At 41.2% G+C, this 16,563-nt stretch overlaps 2 protein-coding genes across 3 annotated transcripts; one reads left to right on the plus strand and one right to left on the minus strand.

The window, feature by feature from the left end:
• Positions 1–3,720: 3,720 nt before the first annotated feature.
• On the minus strand, positions 3,721–10,842 carry lrit3b (leucine-rich repeat, immunoglobulin-like and transmembrane domains 3b). 2 transcript variants are annotated; one of them, XM_029278761.2, is made up of 7 exons: positions 8,690–10,842; positions 8,320–8,586; positions 6,490–6,864; positions 6,321–6,406; positions 4,662–4,955; positions 4,509–4,568; positions 3,721–4,302 (listed from the first exon to the last, which is right to left on the minus strand). In XM_029278761.2, exons 2-7 carry the CDS (start codon positions 8,427–8,429, stop codon positions 3,917–3,919), a joined length of 1,311 nt encoding a protein of 436 aa, XP_029134594.2. In that variant the 5' UTR covers positions 8,430–8,586; positions 8,690–10,842; the 3' UTR covers positions 3,721–3,916. The 2 variants fall into 2 exon arrangements, with proteins under 2 accessions (XP_029134594.2, XP_020496939.2); XM_020641283.3 differs by having other exon boundaries at positions 8,320–10,842.
• fam241a (family with sequence similarity 241 member A) lies at positions 10,836–15,446 on the plus strand. Its single transcript, XM_020641281.3, has 2 exons — positions 10,836–11,083; positions 12,978–15,446. Exons 1-2 carry the CDS (start codon positions 10,937–10,939, stop codon positions 13,275–13,277), a joined length of 447 nt encoding a protein of 148 aa, XP_020496937.1. The 5' UTR covers positions 10,836–10,936; the 3' UTR covers positions 13,278–15,446.
• Positions 15,447–16,563: the final 1,117 nt, after the last annotated feature.

Consider the following 16,563-nt stretch of genomic DNA (forward strand, 5'->3'; position numbering starts at 1 on the left):
CCAGAGCCTCCGTACAGGGGGCGCGCACACCAACCACTAGGCTACCAGCGGCCACCTACATTTTTAAGTCCCAACTCTGTACATTAAGATCTACACATTTGAAAAGATGTTTTTTTTCGCCCAACTCTTGCCACCAGGGGGCGATACGAGGGGAAGCTAATAGGCTAAAGATGGTTTCAGCTGACTAGCTTTCTGCAACTTGCCTGACCCTGAGTCACTTCCTCATCTTTATTGTCTTTGCTAGTTTCACAGAGATAAGAAGTTCATAAACATTATCGCTCCAGTTCCTTGATCTGTACTGAATAACTGCACGAGATACAAACTAGTCTTATATATTCGGTTTCATACAATTCTGTCCTAAGAAAAAAAAAGGAAGAACACAAGGCAAAGGTGTTTTATAGAATCAGCATAGAAGATTTATATGTCGCCGTTATCTTGTGTTATTAAGTGATGTGATTTATCCAGAGAAAAGGGGGAAATGTATGCTCTTCATCCATGTGTGTGCACACAAACTTCAGTCCATCAATCTAATACCACAACTTGCAGGATTGGTGTCTCGGACAACCCTAAGGTCCAAAGAAACTCAATCAACTTCCAGAAAATTAAATTTCTTTGAATCTGGAGTCCTTGTAGAAACTTCTAAAAGAATAAAAGAATAAATCAATGTATTTAAACATTGCTAATAAGAATTTTGTTTAATGTCATATATGATATTTGTAAGTTTATAAGTATAGATTTGTGTTATAAATAAATACTCAAGTAAAGCCACAGGGTTACTCAGGTGATCTTTGATTAGTACAGTAATTATGTTTTTGTTGTGACTTCCCTTAGTACTTATAAAGTGCAGTGACAGTTACACATTAAATAAATGTTGTATCTAATGATGCCACCTACTGGCTGTGTAGATATGTAAACAAAGTAGATGATCATTCCAGGCTTTTCTGTTGCCCATGCTGTCAAACACAATGCGAGAGAGAGAAAGAGAGAGAGAGAGAGCGAGAGAGAGAGAGAGAGAGAGACATAGAGAGAGAGGGAGAAAGAAAGAACATGAGGCACACTGGCCTGGTTTCTCTTCCTGGCTGAATTAAAGGGGGAAGCAGAAAGTTATGCAGGAATCTCAAATTTAAATTTCAAGAGGACTTGAAAACTCCTTGGCCCATAATGAAAAGCACTTTGAGAAGACTCTCAGAGAGCTTCTTACTTAGCTTAAAAATGTCTAGCTGTCAATGGAGTGATTTAAAAACATTCTCAGAGGAACTGTAAGTGAGGACAGGACAAATGTTTGACTGGTTGATCCAAAAAAAGAGAAAAAATAATCATGTCATGAGAGCTGTTTCCCCCCGCCCCCTCCTCTCTAGAGTCGATGCTCACGCAGGTTGCCATGACACTGAAGCTTCAGTGTTAATCCAGCTCTGCATCGGTCTGTAAACCTTTCTGTGTTCTAACCTCTCTCCATTTTTCAAAAGCATCTCCTATATTGATCCTAGTTTGAGCACGTTTCTGCTCGTGGAGCTTATTAGAAACATGCAGAGGCTTTTTAGGTCGAGTACAATCACTTCTATCTGAACCACTTCTCTTGCCCGCTTCCATCACTGCAACACCTGTTGACCTGATAACTGCTCTCATATCTGGTAAACCGAGGGGCATCCAAAACGGCCGTGTGGGGGTGCCTTAAAACCGCCTACCTTCTCTGGTCCAAACAAATCCAGATCATTCAGGACCAGAATCTAAAGTTAGAAGGAGGACATACTGGCTGCTGCATTGTTGTCAGAGAAGCCAGCACTTCAACATAGCATGTTTCCTTCATGTCTGATCATAGAGTGAGGTACTTTTATCATTTCACTTAGTAGATATCTTACAGATTGCTCCTTAAATAAATAAAATGTAAGCCATACTTGAGACAGTCTTAGTCCTCCTCACTACTAAGCTCTCTTACGCTGCTCTGTGAATAGCTTTTATAGGACTATTTACAAGGATCTAGTCTTAACTATGAGGTGAAATCATTATGAAATATCACTATTCTCAGAATTTTCTAAGAATTGTGTCACTAGGAGCAACTCTCTGTACTTAGGAAGCTTTGTGAATACGGCCCCAAAGTTTTACATTTCATTTACAAGGCTAAGCTATAAATCTTTTTCTTACCTCTCTGTTGTCCAAAAATAAAAACTCATCTCTGACTTGTATTTGTGGAGAAGAGCAGGTTTCTCTGTGCAAAGTTTGTCTGACACAACTTACATGGAAATCAAACGGTAATCATATTTCCATTCCTCCCTCTGAGTCAAGTGGTAGTGATTATGAAAACGTTGATGTCATGGTGAAATATGGAACCCCTTGCGTCTGACTAATGTGGGAGGATATATTCTCCCACATTAGTCAAATTCTCTGTTTCAAGTATTTATTCGCTCAACATCATAGGATAACGCCAGGATTTTTAAACTTAAGCCCTATTTATGAATGTTTCGGGGTCCAAAGGTTTTGTATTTCCTCCAGTTGATTGCATAAGCCAGCTGTCGTAAATCAGCTGTAACTGCTGCAAAGTAATCCATTAGAGGAAATGACCCCGCACAAAGTCCAACCGTTAAAAGTTGTTGTTTTTGTCACTGACAGGCTCAGATTGTTATCCTAAATGTCTGACAACATTACAGAGAATGACCTTTTAGTCAAAGAAGAAGAGGACTTTATATTTCCAGGAAACCTTTTCAAGATCGCTGGAAATTTGAAAAATCCCTAGGAACTTTCGTAAGTTCAAAGATACCTTTGTAAGATGAAGAGAAACCTTTTGTGAGATCCAGATATACTTTTTTTAAGTTTAAGATACATTTGTCAAATCCAGAGACACTATTGTAAGACCCAAAAAAATAAATTAGAGCGCGACTGATTAATCAACCAATCAATAACATCGGCCGATATTAGCATATCCGGTGACTATAGGTATCTGCAAATTTTATCACAGATATGGGCTGATATTACAAGATTTATTTACCAGATAAATAGCTTTTTATTTGAGTATTATACTAGCAGTTCTCTTTCTGGCTGTCACCAGCAGAGGTCGTTATATGGACTACAACAAGCAATATCACTCTCCAGAGTCTCGAGCGTTGAGGCACGTACATGAGCAGTTACTATAAAGTTTAGTGACCATCTAGTTTATATCTATAGCTATCTCTACCGATTGAACATAGATCTAAGAAAGATCAGTATCTGATATTCTTTTCTCCCCAAAATCGATAATGGTGTTGGCTCCAAAAATCCCATATCGATCACACCATATTATTAAAGATCCAGAGAAACCCTTCCCATTAAACTTTTGCAAGATCCCTTGAAACTTTTGTAAGATCTGAGGAACATTGTCAAAACCCAGGGGAAAAAAATTGTCAGATCCAGAGGAACTTTTGGCGAGATCCCCTGATATTCCCATCCCAATGTCCGACTTTACCAAAGCGTACCACTTTGCCTTTGGCCTAGTGATTGAATTCACTTGAATAAAAACTTTTGTCAAGAAACGCAAAAGTATCTCAGGATCTTGCAGAAGTTCTTTGAGATCATTGTAAACTCATCGTCCCATCGGGGGCTTCGAGAAGGGGTGACACTGGGGAAGCATCTCACTGCAGACACTAGGGCGTTGTTTTTCTGTCGTCTGGATCTGAACCACAGGAATCTAAAGGTTTTAAGACATCTATTCAGAACACCACAGATCACATCACAGACGCTACAACCAAATTGGTATGTCAGAAATTTATTTTTATAAACAAGTTTAATTCACAGAATAGCTCATCAACACACACTGCATTGTTTTCATGCAGAATGTCTGGAACTCTAAATAGTCTTACTTCCTTTACTCTTCCATGCTGAACCCAACGAATGCAGCCGGAGAAATTTCTCTGGGCTCTGAAATAGACTTAATGAATGTCTCTGTCTATTTATTTTCATCTGTTATGTTGATTTTCAGACTTTTTTCTTTGAGGAACTCTTTGAACACCAGATTAGCAGCAGTCTGGATCTTGTTTGAAAGTGTGACGTTCTGGAGTATCTGGTTCTCCTTCTCTGGGGGCCTGCTGGTCGTAGACACGGTCTGGTTCGGCCTCTTGTATTTTCTTGATAATTTGAGCGGAGTCTTTAGGTACTTCCTCTTCAGGAGACGGGACAGTCGGGTGACTCCGACCACCTTCAGTTTGATGGGGGCTTCGGACAATCCCGCCATGTTCCGCGCCTGGCAGCGATATTCACCCGCGTCCTTGTATGATAATCCGTTCAGGATGATGATCGACCAGCGGACCCCGACCCGAGGAGATTCCTGCATAACTTGAAGATAAAAAGGTGCAATATCTTAGCTCTTAGCGCAAGGGCAGGTGAGGGCAATAGAAATAGCAATTTTTTGGGAGGCAATAAAAGAGCAGCCATGAAGGAGGAATATTCTCAGTGGTGATATTAAAATTATGTTTTTTACTTTGAGGTGTTTTGCACGTTTAACCAAATTATTTCAAAATATATAAAGTAGCACCACTTACAGCTCTCGAGATTCCTGGGTAGCTGGTCAGAGTTCTCAAATAGCTTTTTTCTGCAACAATCTGCAGAGAAAGCCAGATAAAAACATGAATGAACTGATGCTCATATATTCTTAACATTACCTCATCACCTGAGAGAGACCCTGGATCACTCACCTGTGTAGGTGGAGGTTTTGATCCAGGTCAGGGTGGGTGTCGGGTACCCAGTGGCTTCACAGCGCAGGATGACGTTGCTGCCCAGCGGAGAGATGACTCTGGTGGCTGCAGGCTGAACTGATGGTCTCATACAGCGGGACAGCTCCGCCTGACCCAGCAGCGTCCCCGACTGATCCACAGACCGGCTGCAGACCAAGAGCTGGTCCATCAGGACCAAGGGACTCCCCAGAGACATGGACAGGGACATCACCATGGAGATCTGGCAGTCACACAACCAAGGGTTGTCATGGAGACCTGTGTGCCCAGGACAATTTGAGTGGGTTACATCATTGTCTTGATTGATGGAAGGTCTGCAAAATCTGTTTAGCTGAATGAATCTAAGCCATATTTTTTCTTCTACACAAAGTGAACTGGTGAAGAAACTCAGCAGAGTGAGGCTGCGGCTACTCAAGTGCAAGGCATCCTGTTACGTGACATCATAGCTCCACAAGCAGGCAGGTTGAGCTTTCAGGGTTACAGAAGAGGATAAAGCTATTAGCGCTGACTTTTTCTCAGAATTCTCTCTCTGAAGTCGAAGTCTGAAAGAAAAGTCTGAATCAAAAAATACATTTTCAGTGGCCCTCATCCTCTTCCGTATTATTAGAAGCACTGAGTAATTTATTGGTTCAATTTACTTTTTAATCTACAGTGGAGCCACAGTTAAGAGAATACAGTGGTGATATAACAAAAATGAACTTTATGGGGGGAAAAATAAAAAATGCGGGCTAAGGTCAACATATTTGTTCTTTTGAAGGGTAATATCAGAAGAGCATGCAGCAGCCTGCACTAAAATGAAACCTTTACTTAAGTGTCACCTCACAAGATGCTCCACATTCCTCATTTTAGCCCAGGCAGCTTCCTGCTCTTATGCCTTATCCTTTAAAATAGCATATAGGCTAACCATAGCCAAAAATGTATGCTATTTCTCATGATATTATGACTTCATTCTTAGATTGTTTTATTTAATGTACCTAATTTTCCAGCATATGAATGCCAGTTGTGACACAACCCGTAAAGTTACCTAGGTCACCTTTTGTTTCTACCCATTTATTTAGTATTATTGTCTGTTCCTGTTTTGTCTCTGTGTCTCAGATCCCACTCCTCATGTTTTCCTGCCTTGAGCCTCCCTACCCTGATTGTGTTCACCTGTGTCTCGTTACCTCCTGATTGTCTGTGTATATAATCTGTGTTTCCTGCCTCATGATGCCAGTTCGTAGTGTGTGGCTTGTGTTGCCTAGTTCCAGCTTTTTTTCTTGAAGTGTTTTTTGACCTTACCTTCTCCTTTTTGTCTTTTGCCTGCCGTTTCTTGGATTTGTTTGCTACTCCATATGCCAACCTGGACTTGTTATTAAACTCTGCTTTTACTCAACTTGTGTGAGCCTAAATTTTGGGTCCTTTTATCTGTCTGATTCTGTTAAGTTGCATGTCCATACAAAACATGGCGAACATGCCTGTCAGCTACTTAGACCAACCACCATGAATGGTATCAAGTTAAAACCAAGAGTCCAGTTGATAACAAAATGTATGTAGCCCATAGCTGGGAGATACTCACATTTTGTTGAAGCTGCTTTTGATAGCAATAGAATTTGTATATTGTTTCCCCTTATAATCAGACTGTACCTAAGATCCTTCTTTGAACTGGTCCTCCCTGTTGTCCTGGAGGAGGAAGCCAAAGGTCGAGCAGCTCAGCAGGTAACACGGTCAGCCTGAGGGGAGAAGAGAGAGAAGTCTTTTAAATAACCGTACAGCTGTATCTCTCCTGACATCAGCAGGTTGTTTCTGGTCACACCTGTTGCTGGAAAGGTCAAGGAAGGTGATGTTTGAGAGAAACAAAGAAGCTTGAGCAGGGAGGCTGGACAGACGGTTGTTATGGAGACCCAGAGTCTGGAGGCGGGGCATATCCCTTAGCCCCTCCCACGGGAATGATGTGAGAAGGTTCCCGTCCAGGCGCAGCTCTCGCAGGGCCTTCAGGTTGACGAAGCTGCTGGGGTGGATGGAAGTGATAGAGTTGTAGTTCAGCCACAGGAAGCGCAGGTCTGACAGGTTGAAGAAGGCCGCCCGGGGCACCCTGGAGATCAGGGTCTTCTCCAGACGCAGTTTGCCCGTGTCAGCGGGGACGTTTATGGGAACAGCTGAGATCCCAGGGTCGTTACACCGCACCAACCTGCCGTGTTAAACACAGAGCTGAGAGGTCAGCTTTATGAAAGATGACAAAAATGATGCACAAAGGACCAGAGAAAAAACTATTTTGAATTTAAGTCCCAATGAAATGGAGTGAGTATCTAACTGTCCTGTTGTATTTCCAACTACAACGGGAAAAAAAACAATCACAAGAAAGAAGGCGGGAACCAAAAGTTTGGGTAACCACACCCGTTTTCACATATGCACTCCTGAAAATGTCTAGATAAATTCAGGAGGACTGCTCCTGAAAGGAGGTCGCAAAGGTCATCTGCATACAGTCTATGGTCATCCACCAATCAAAGGGAATAAAGGCCCCACCCCCTCCCACTTGGTGAAAGTCAGGTAAAAGTCCCAGTGAAACATTTTACATTTTGCGTTCACACATGCAGCTCACCCCAAAAACTTCAGGAGTTTTGTTCAAGTGTGAAAGCACTAATATGGAGCCTGATCTTGTCTAGCATCTTGTTTTGTGAAAAGTGGGTTTACAATGAAAACGTATCAAAAGTGCTAGAAGTTAAATTTAAGTATATGTCATAGTGTGGTTTCATCTTAAAATGCAATCATTTTCTTTTTCATTTCATTCATTTTTTTCTGATAATGTTGCATTTTATACGCCATTTCCAAAAGTCAAACCAATACACAATAGTTAAAGGAGCAATATGCAACTCTGACACCTAGTGTTTAAAATGGGTACTGCAGTCTACATTCAAAACATTGTAGAGAGCTGTCTCCCCCCGCCCCCTCCTCTCTAGAGTCGATGCTCACACAGGTTGCCATGTGGTGGACACTGAAGCTTCAGTGTTTATCCAGCTCTGCATCGGTCTGTAAACCTTTCTGTGTTCTAACCTCTCTCCATTTTTCAAAAGCATCTCCAATATTGATCCTAGTTTGAGCACGTTTCTGCTCGTGGAGCTTATTAGAACAGTTTGCCTAAAGCATGTTTCCTAAATGTCTGAAGATATAGTAATGTCATTTTATGATTTAACTCAGTAGATATTTTACAGATTGGTCCTTTAAGTGTGTTTTTTATTTAACTATTAAGTTAGGATCTCTAATCAAGAATGATTTACTCTTTTAAATCAACTTATTCTTAAAAGGTCTTTTGCCAATTAAAAAAATGGAGTCTCCCTCCATCCTCCATGAATATTGTGTTTGTAATTTTATGTTTCGACTTTTCGTCTTAAATTAACTTTATTTATGACATTTGTGTAAAAACACTGTCACGCTGCCGCACAACATGACATTAATACGTACATAATCAAATATTTCACATGATCACATCAGCATATATGACATATGTTACACCAGCACTTCCCTGTTGGTTCTCCAAGAGCTTCACAAATCTATTCATTAAATCTAATTGTCTATAATTAGCTTTATATGTTGAAATCAGTGGCACACACACACACAGATGAGATTGAAGTCTGCCTCACTGCACCTGAGCTCTGCGTTCCCTCCGGTCCCGTACGAGCAGGAACACACAGCCGGACAGGAGTGGACCCCCAACAGAGCGGACTGCAGGACCTGGACCAGGACCAGCAGATACATCCTTCATCAGACAAACCCCCAACCCAGAGAGACCCTCAGTGTTTCCATATTCCCTCTGAGATCCGGTCGGAGGTTGTGTCCACAGAGCAGAGTGAAACTGAATCCCAGATTAGCTGGGATTACGGCGCTTACAAGCGGCGTGTAATCCTGCGCCTCACTGTCAGGGTAACAAATCACAACATCAGGGCCAGCACACGGCTTTTTGGGTGTCAAGGACGGTTTGACACAACACATCACCCTGTGGAGAATTAAATACTGACCTGCAAGCACCTGACAAACTGTCCAAGACATCAGTGTCGGATTTGTTTACTCTTGTCACAGTGTTCATTATGAATGAAGGCAATTTACTCTAGAGGAAACATTAGAAATCAAAACTTTGTAACAATATGAGCAGCACAACATTTAAAAAAAACAATTGATGACTTGTAGAATTCCTTTATTGATAATATGATTTATTGGCTACAACGGGATTATCGGCAAAAAGTACCACAAGAAATAGACGGTACATGTTCACTTCTTGTGATTTTCTGTTACTGACTATTTGGACGAGATCAGACACATTTTTTGTGAACTTTCATCTCGTCATGATTTGTTCCTTAATGTTGTATGTTTACTTTCTTCCCTGTACCAAAATCAACACACGGAGGTCACAGAGGAAGGGTGTAGGACTGCCGACAAACTGACACAGAAGGTCAGAAACACAGAGGCCCTTTGCGAAAAGCCACAGTTCAGGATGAAGTGCAGACCTCTCAGTAGGGGGTTTCAGTAGACTGAACCCTCGTGGTCATTCAGTTGGCATTTTTTGGGTCCACCTCAGTAGACTGAACATTTCAGCACGGATACTAACTTACAGGTTGTTGTTTTTCTGGCCTCTAGGAGCATGACATCATAAACATATCATAAAGAAATCAAAAGAGCAATCCTCACTTGGAAACATTAAAATATTGCATTCAAGAAGATCACAACATATCACTAAAGACTTTATAATGAAACAGCAAGTCATAACTGTATATCCAGTATGAAAAAGTTGAGAGATCCATTTAAATAAATGACATCATACCAATACATTTGTTTCAATTTATTTCAGATTAACAGGAGTTATATGTGGCCATAAGGAAGGACCCCCCGCAGGGAGTTAATCCAGCTCAGAGACAGATTTTGTTTGTTTGTCCGTTTGTTGGTTAGTGGGGCGTTAGAGATTTTCTTCAAATCCGGGAGAAGAGCATGTTGGCTCGAAACGTCAATTGTTAATAAATCCTTTAACTGGAGCGCCTTGGGCTTTTTTTTTTTTGCTTCTTTATACCTATATTTGTTTATGGATCCAACCCCTGCATAGGGATGTGCTTGTCTTTTTGGATCTTTCATTTTGCATCTGCTTGGATCCCTCAACATGAAGAAAGAAAGGATTACTTTTTTTATTGAACATTTAACCCAGTGACCCCACTTTGACTTCACAAAGCTCTAGAGACCCGAGACATCCAAAACATGTACAGCTTTTAGCTGAAATGTATTTGTTTTCAATCATGTAAGAGCTGTTCTACTGTGTTGAAAGTAATTTTCAATTGATCAATAAATTCGACTCCATAACACAACAGGCGACTCCATTTGAATTCTATGTGACCACATGGGGTCGAGACTCAAATCATGATCCTTCTTCCAGGTAGTGATGATTTGGGTAAAAACACTTTAACATGTACTTTAACATGAGACACGATCAGTGCTCTTCTGAAAGAACTTGGTGACAGAAAGCCCTGAAGTTAAACGTTGAGGAAGCCACAGACGAAAACAAATGAAGCCATTTATCAAAGTCTGTCCTCTGTCTTACAGGTCAGACCAGACAAACTGCCACAGATGTCATCTACACCTGTTTACATATGCTAATGAAATACCTGTGGGAACAAAGAATGCAAGAAAAGTTTTTACACCTAAGATGCAAACTGCAATGCAAAATGTTTCAACATAGTGACAGAAATAGTCCTATATTGGATACGTGTCTGAAATAAAGAAGTAAAGCACAAACAAACAGTACCTTGTATCTGAAAAAGGGTACAGGATGCATGCCACTCTTTACTTACTTTTCCTCCCGGAAAAGCACATACCCTCGGGAGTAGAGTTTTAAACAAACATTGCTTCCTGGTACTTTGCAAGGTCTGTTTCCACCTTATTCCCAAACTTCTTAACAATCTATTCGACATGTAAACGTTTTATTGAACTAAGTGTATAGAATGATTACTCTATGAAATATATATGACTGATTTTTCAGAAATTACAACTTTAAAAAAACATTATTTATACAGTCTAAAAAAAGAAGTAAGACTGCTGTAATTCCACTATGAGCCTGTAGGTGATCGATGCTGCTCTGCCATTGGATGATGTCGCTGATGTGTCGTGAACGCGCGGCGCGCCTCCAGGGCGGACCTTGATACCGAGCTATCACAATCTGAACTCTCATGTCTTGATTCTTGAAAGTTACTGTCAGCGGACTGCAGCTGACTGCAAAGAAAAAAATGTCCGCAGCGAAGCAGCACTCAAACGAACAGTGTGTTTACCGTCGACGGGACTTTGAAGAGCAGCCGGTGGAGGAGCAGCGAAGATGGCACACTCCTCAACCTGTCCACGGAGCAGGACTACACCAGCAGCAGCAGACACACCGGGTAAAGCGAAAGTACCCTAACATGCTAGCTGACAGCTGGTTTATTATTACATGTAAATGCTGATCATCGGGCACTGATAGCTGATTGTCATGGCAACACCGTCTTGGAGCTAACGATAAGCTCAGAAAGCTGCTCGTCAGTTTAACACGACGTCACCTGCGTAACCATTCGCGCTTTAGCCAAACCCCATTGAAAAATCTATCACTTTAAGATCATTTTAAAAAAGGCAAGCTATATATTTCCGCTAGAACTTCCTTTCTATGTATTCATAATTAACAAGTTCAAGTTAACAATTCGGCGTGTATAAGAGACTTTAAGCTTCATGTTTTTGTTCTGTTTTACACATTATTATTATTATAAACAAGCTCAAGTTAACAGACAGGTGAATATGAGACTATTTCATCTTCATGTTTTGTTTTTTATAAGCGTAAAACTTCTTCACTACTTCTGCAGTTTCATCTTCATCATGCCATATGTTCCTGTGTGTGTGTGTGTGTGTGTGTGTGTGTGTGTGTGTGTGTGTGTGTGTGTGTGTGTGTGTGTGTAATACAACTTTAAATGAGACGTTTATTTAAGGTAGTATGGCTGTGGTGGCCTTTTCACGATGGAGAAAACTGTGTCAAAGGTCTTAAAGGTGCACTATGGAGTTTTGGTAGAGACATATGAAAGTTGGAGAAGTGTACAGATCATGTGCTATATGTCTATAACTCTGTACTAAAACTGTCCTCAGAGGAAAATGTGGTCCCTGTAACACTGTTTGAAGATGCTGTGAGAGAAGTTATGTTGGGGGGCCACAACAGTGAAACTGTAACTCTCCTGGCAGCTTTTTAGCGCCAGAGTTCCAGGGATCCATTTTTTCTTTGAGTAAAGTTTAGTTTAGTTCAGAATAGAATTGTTTCACTTCAATAACTTGAAATGTCACTACCATATCTACATAGTGCACCTTTAAGTTGCTGAGCATGTCTCCTGAAGACACCCCTCACCCCACCTACAGTACACCTTTACATTGCAACCTGAGCAATTACCTCAGACTAACAAGTAAAACAAGTTGAAACACATTTACTTTGACAGGATGGTTTGGTTTAAATATTTTGCCTCTGAAAATGTATTTAATCCTACTGGAATGAAAGTCACTAGTTTAAAAGTGGCATACATCTCAGTAGAGGGTCGTAGCCCGGTGGTTCAATGCTAAATGCTAAATGTTAAAGATTTGTTCCCCTATCGGATGAGGATTTCACAATAAGTCCGTCTCAGATTTCTGATTTAATCTCTTCAGCAGGTGTTTAAACTAACATTGGAAACATGATAGGGTGTGTCTCACTGGGCCCCTTTCATTCAGTAAGGAAGTGAATCACAATACAATAAATGGGATTGAGGCCAATAACATTTTGTGGTATCAGGAAAATGAAATAATAAACTATGCAGCTGTATTTAACAATGCCATTAACATTTCACTGAGGCTGCAAAAGGTTAAAAAGTGACTTCACCTAAGCACACCCATTTCACCCACCGTTTGAAAAATGCTAGAAAAACAGGAAATGCACAAACGTGGCTCATGGTGTAGGAGTAGATTAGAGGCTGTTAACTTTTTTTCTGTCAGTTAATGAGCCGGCTCTCCTCGCTCTACTACCAGGATGTAAACAAGCTCAGCGATTGGATTGCATCTCGTAGGAGCAGCACTGTCTGGCAGTGTCTAGAAAATGGAGATAAAGTTGTGTGTAGGCTGTTTATGGTGCCTATCGACGTGGGCGATGCTTAATCACATTCAGCATGGTCATGTGGATGTTGAGCTGTGAGGAGGATTGTAGGCTGTGGGTGCTAGCACTGCTATCGTTAGCCACACTCAGCAAACCAAAAATGTGTGTGTAACCTTACTTACACTTTCTCACCACAGGTTGATGGCAACCGGACCCGACCTGGACCCCATAATGACCCCATCTCCAGATGGCCACTTGTGGACGACCCGACCACCAGACAGCCTCAGCTGGACGACTGCGAGCGGATGGGGACTCTGTTCGGGATGCTCAACAAGTACCTGCGAGGACTCGGCTTCAGCCAGATGTACTTTGGGGACAAGATAGTGGAGCCTGTGGTGATCATCTTCTTCTGGCTGCTGCTCTGGTTCCTGGGGATCCATGCCCTGGGGCTGGTGGGAACTCTGTGCATCATCATCATCTACATTCAAAAGGAATGATGATCAGAGTGGAGGCTGCTGTTTTTTATGGTCCATGCTTGCACATGCTGATGGCTGTTTGGACAGGGATCCACAAAGGTTCTGTGCTTTTAGATGAAGAGGGTCTGCAGGACTCTGAAGTGATGGTGGTGCAGCAGGCTTCTGGGCATGTTTTGAAGCATGTTCAGACAGAATAAATCCAGAGCTGGGTCCTTGCTTCAGGGCTTTCTGGGCTGGATCTTTGCCGCAGAAACAAGAGTGATTCAGTCCTGCTGCCTGCGCTCGAGTGGCCCTGTGATTTTCCAGGATCAGGAAACACCGATGGAATAAAATAAATCTGCCCAAACATTTTAATGTAAAGTTTTTTGTTTTAAATTTATGTTCTGATAGTTTTGGATACCACGTGATCTTAAGTGAAAAATTACCCAATATTTGGTGCCTAGTACTTCTATTTTTGTTGCCGCGGTATCGAAAAGAGCGTCGATACCGTTTGATTTCTACTAGAATCATGTCAAAGTTAAAAAATCTGGTGTCAGGCCAACTCTATCTTTAATTATAAACGAGCAATATTGCTTTACATTGAATCCATTCCCTACATTTTTATTATTTAATGATTTGACTCTGCATAAAAAGACAAAAAGTGCTTCACATAATTTGGGATTAAATCAAAACCGAAGTAAAGGTCTTCTGAAGACTCATGTTGATGATGTCATGTTTTGGATGAGCCCTTTTCTGAGGAACAGAAAAGGGCATTGCAGGAAGTTGTTTCTTTCTGTTTGCATCAGGGCGTCAGAGTGAAAGTAGCACTCTCTCTCACACATGCTGACATGCAGAATGTGGAGGTGTTGTGTTAGTGCGGCGCTTATGTGACTCCAACGATCAGTCAGGAGAAGAGTCTGAATGTACAGCGGACACAGTACATGTTATGTGCATGTGAAACTTACTGCATTATGTAATATAATAGAGATGTTCTGATACCTTTTTTTCCAATACCAAGTCCTGCTCGAATACAGCGAGAGACATTTAAAGAAAAGCTGTGAACTGGATGCTACGTAATGTCGACTGTTTCCAAAGCTATATGATGTGTCTTTATACGTGAACTCAACTGAAGCCAAACTACTCTGCAAGGGCCGCTGATGTGATGTACATTTGGAGTCAAAGTGCACAGTAGAGATTGACTGGTGGAGCCTCAATATCGACGTCCCCTTCCAAAATGCACATGAGCATGATTCACACCATTAATTGATATTCAGTAGGATGCTGCAAAGGATGGTGAAGGGATGACCCTTGCTACTCTGTCTCTAATTGGCTAGCACGCTCACTTACTAAATATGCAAGAGGAATCTGATGTCACCGTTACTAACAGAGGCTGTTTCTTCTCCGCTGGATAGGACACAAAAAATAATTTGAGGAAAAAAAATAAGAGTATATCTACTTCTTCAGGCAACACCGCTCCTGTTCCTCCTCTACTCTGACAATCTGGCTCACACAGCGCCTCATTTGTCAACAGAGCTGTCAGTCAAGTCGTCATACCGCTCTTTATAACATAGTCACTAATTAAATCTAAACTGCTCAGTATGTTAAGAATCCATGTTTTAGAAAACATTGACATAGCTCTTGTGTCTTCTTAAGAGCCTTGGAGGAACACTGTTTTTTGACATGAAGCTGCTTTTTTTTCTGTTTTTATTAGAGCCCGACCGATTAATCGGCCATTCGATAATATCAGCCGATTTGAGCATATCAAGTCTTCATTTTACTGGAAGGAAAAGAAAGGGACAAATTGTGACAGTTTTATTCGAGACTTTGTGTTTCACAGTGGACTTCCTATCTTTCACCGAGTCTTCCAGTCTGTCTCTGCTGCAGAGTGACAGCAGTCACATGACCTGAGAGGATATCACCAGTCACACATTGAACCTTCACACACCTACACTGGAGTGGTTTTGGCTGAGTTAGATTTTTTTGTTTATCATTCATGTGTGAAGCTGTTTAGATGAAATAATCATATCATGTTTTAGGGGGTTAGGGTTGTTCTTCAGTGTGTGTTTTCATATATCCTGCACACTATGTTCTTCACCTGTCAGACTGTTTGATTGAGTGTAACAAACACAAAATGCCTCTTTGACACATCATCACATGTGACTGTCATCCAAGTACATATCCTCTAAGGGGTTAATAAAATCTCAAAGCCTCCCCGGTCTCTGCTGTTTTTATTCTGAAGATAATGACATTTCAAACACGGTGTGCGTTCGAATTGTCCCTCCTATCTCCTTTCACTATCCACTTTACCTTAACCCCGGGGAAAACGTCATGAGGTTAAGGAAAGATGTTAGGAGAATTCATAAAGGACTTAGGGAAAGGCGATCTCGTTGCTCTGACAATCCGACCACATTTTCCACTAGGAGACGTCATTCAATGTGACGGGCCGGCGGAGGTTAATGACGTGGTGAAACTACAATGTTCAGATAATGAACTACAAAAAGATCATCTAAAAAACTTTCCCCTGTGCCTCTTAGCAGTGAAATAATCCTAATTACTACAAGGTTGGGATTGAAATAAAAGAAATATAGAATACCAGGCTACAAGTAACAAAAGTGAAACCATCAGCTTCCTGTCCACTCAGAAATCAACATCAACATAAATATGATTGTATGAAATGAATTGTTACATTTATGTAAGATATAACCTACACATAATGTTTTAAACATGTACAAATGTACAACTGCACAGCATTCTGAATTGAATGAAATATGTTGAATAAAACATCATCTGATAAAAATGTCTCTTATCTTTTTATTCCTTGATCTGTGTCACTTTACGATCATCGTTGATGTTCGTGAACGGTCGGACGCGCAACTCGCTTTGAATGTTGCAGCCGCAAGGAATTGTGGGGCGGCATATCTCATCTCCTTTCGTAAAGGATGGTCCAGTGTATCCTATGCTAAAGGAGGTTATAAAGGAAGCATTGACCCACCTTTCCTTAACTTTTAGAGAATTCGAACGGCTCTTATCATGGCTGCCACTTAAATGCTTCCGGGGTTAAGGTGAAGTGGATAGTGAAAGGAGATAGGAGGGACAATTCGAACGCACCCATGGACACGCCTGCTTGTGCAGCCTCTTTCGTGTGAGCTGTTCATGTTTCCCGTTACCCGTGCATAGATCACTCACTTCATGTAAAAGTTGATGCCATGAAAACAGATGGCTACTTTGCAACCCCTGGCTCGGCTTTAGAGGATTAAAGCAGACGTTTTAGACTTAAAGAAACACAGACCTAGTGATACTATAATGCAAATAAAGACGACTTGATAGT

This window comes from Labrus bergylta, chromosome 18 (assembly GCF_963930695.1).
Source record: "Labrus bergylta chromosome 18, fLabBer1.1, whole genome shotgun sequence".
NCBI classification, from domain to species: domain Eukaryota; kingdom Metazoa; phylum Chordata; class Actinopteri; order Labriformes; family Labridae; genus Labrus; species Labrus bergylta.

Excerpts from the sequence above, each read along its gene's own strand:
- fam241a (XM_020641281.3), top strand. The coding sequence starts at position 10,937 with ATGTCCGCAGCGAAGCAGCACTCAAACGAACAGTGTGTTTACCGTCGA. Across the intron at positions 11,084-12,977 it reads AGCAGCAGCAGACACACCGG|GTTGATGGCAACCGGACCCG; the intron begins GTAAAGCGAAAG and ends TTCTCACCACAG.
- lrit3b (XM_029278761.2), bottom strand. The coding sequence starts at position 8,429 with ATGTATCTGCTGGTCCTGGTCCAGGTCCTGCAGTCCGCTCTGTTGGGG. Across the intron at positions 6,407-6,489 it reads CTTGACCTTTCCAGCAACAG|GCTGACCGTGTTACCTGCTG; the intron begins GTGTGACCAGAA and ends TTCTCCCCTCAG. Across the intron at positions 4,303-4,508 it reads ACCCAGGAATCTCGAGAGCT|TTATGCAGGAATCTCCTCGG; the intron begins GTAAGTGGTGCT and ends TTTATCTTCAAG.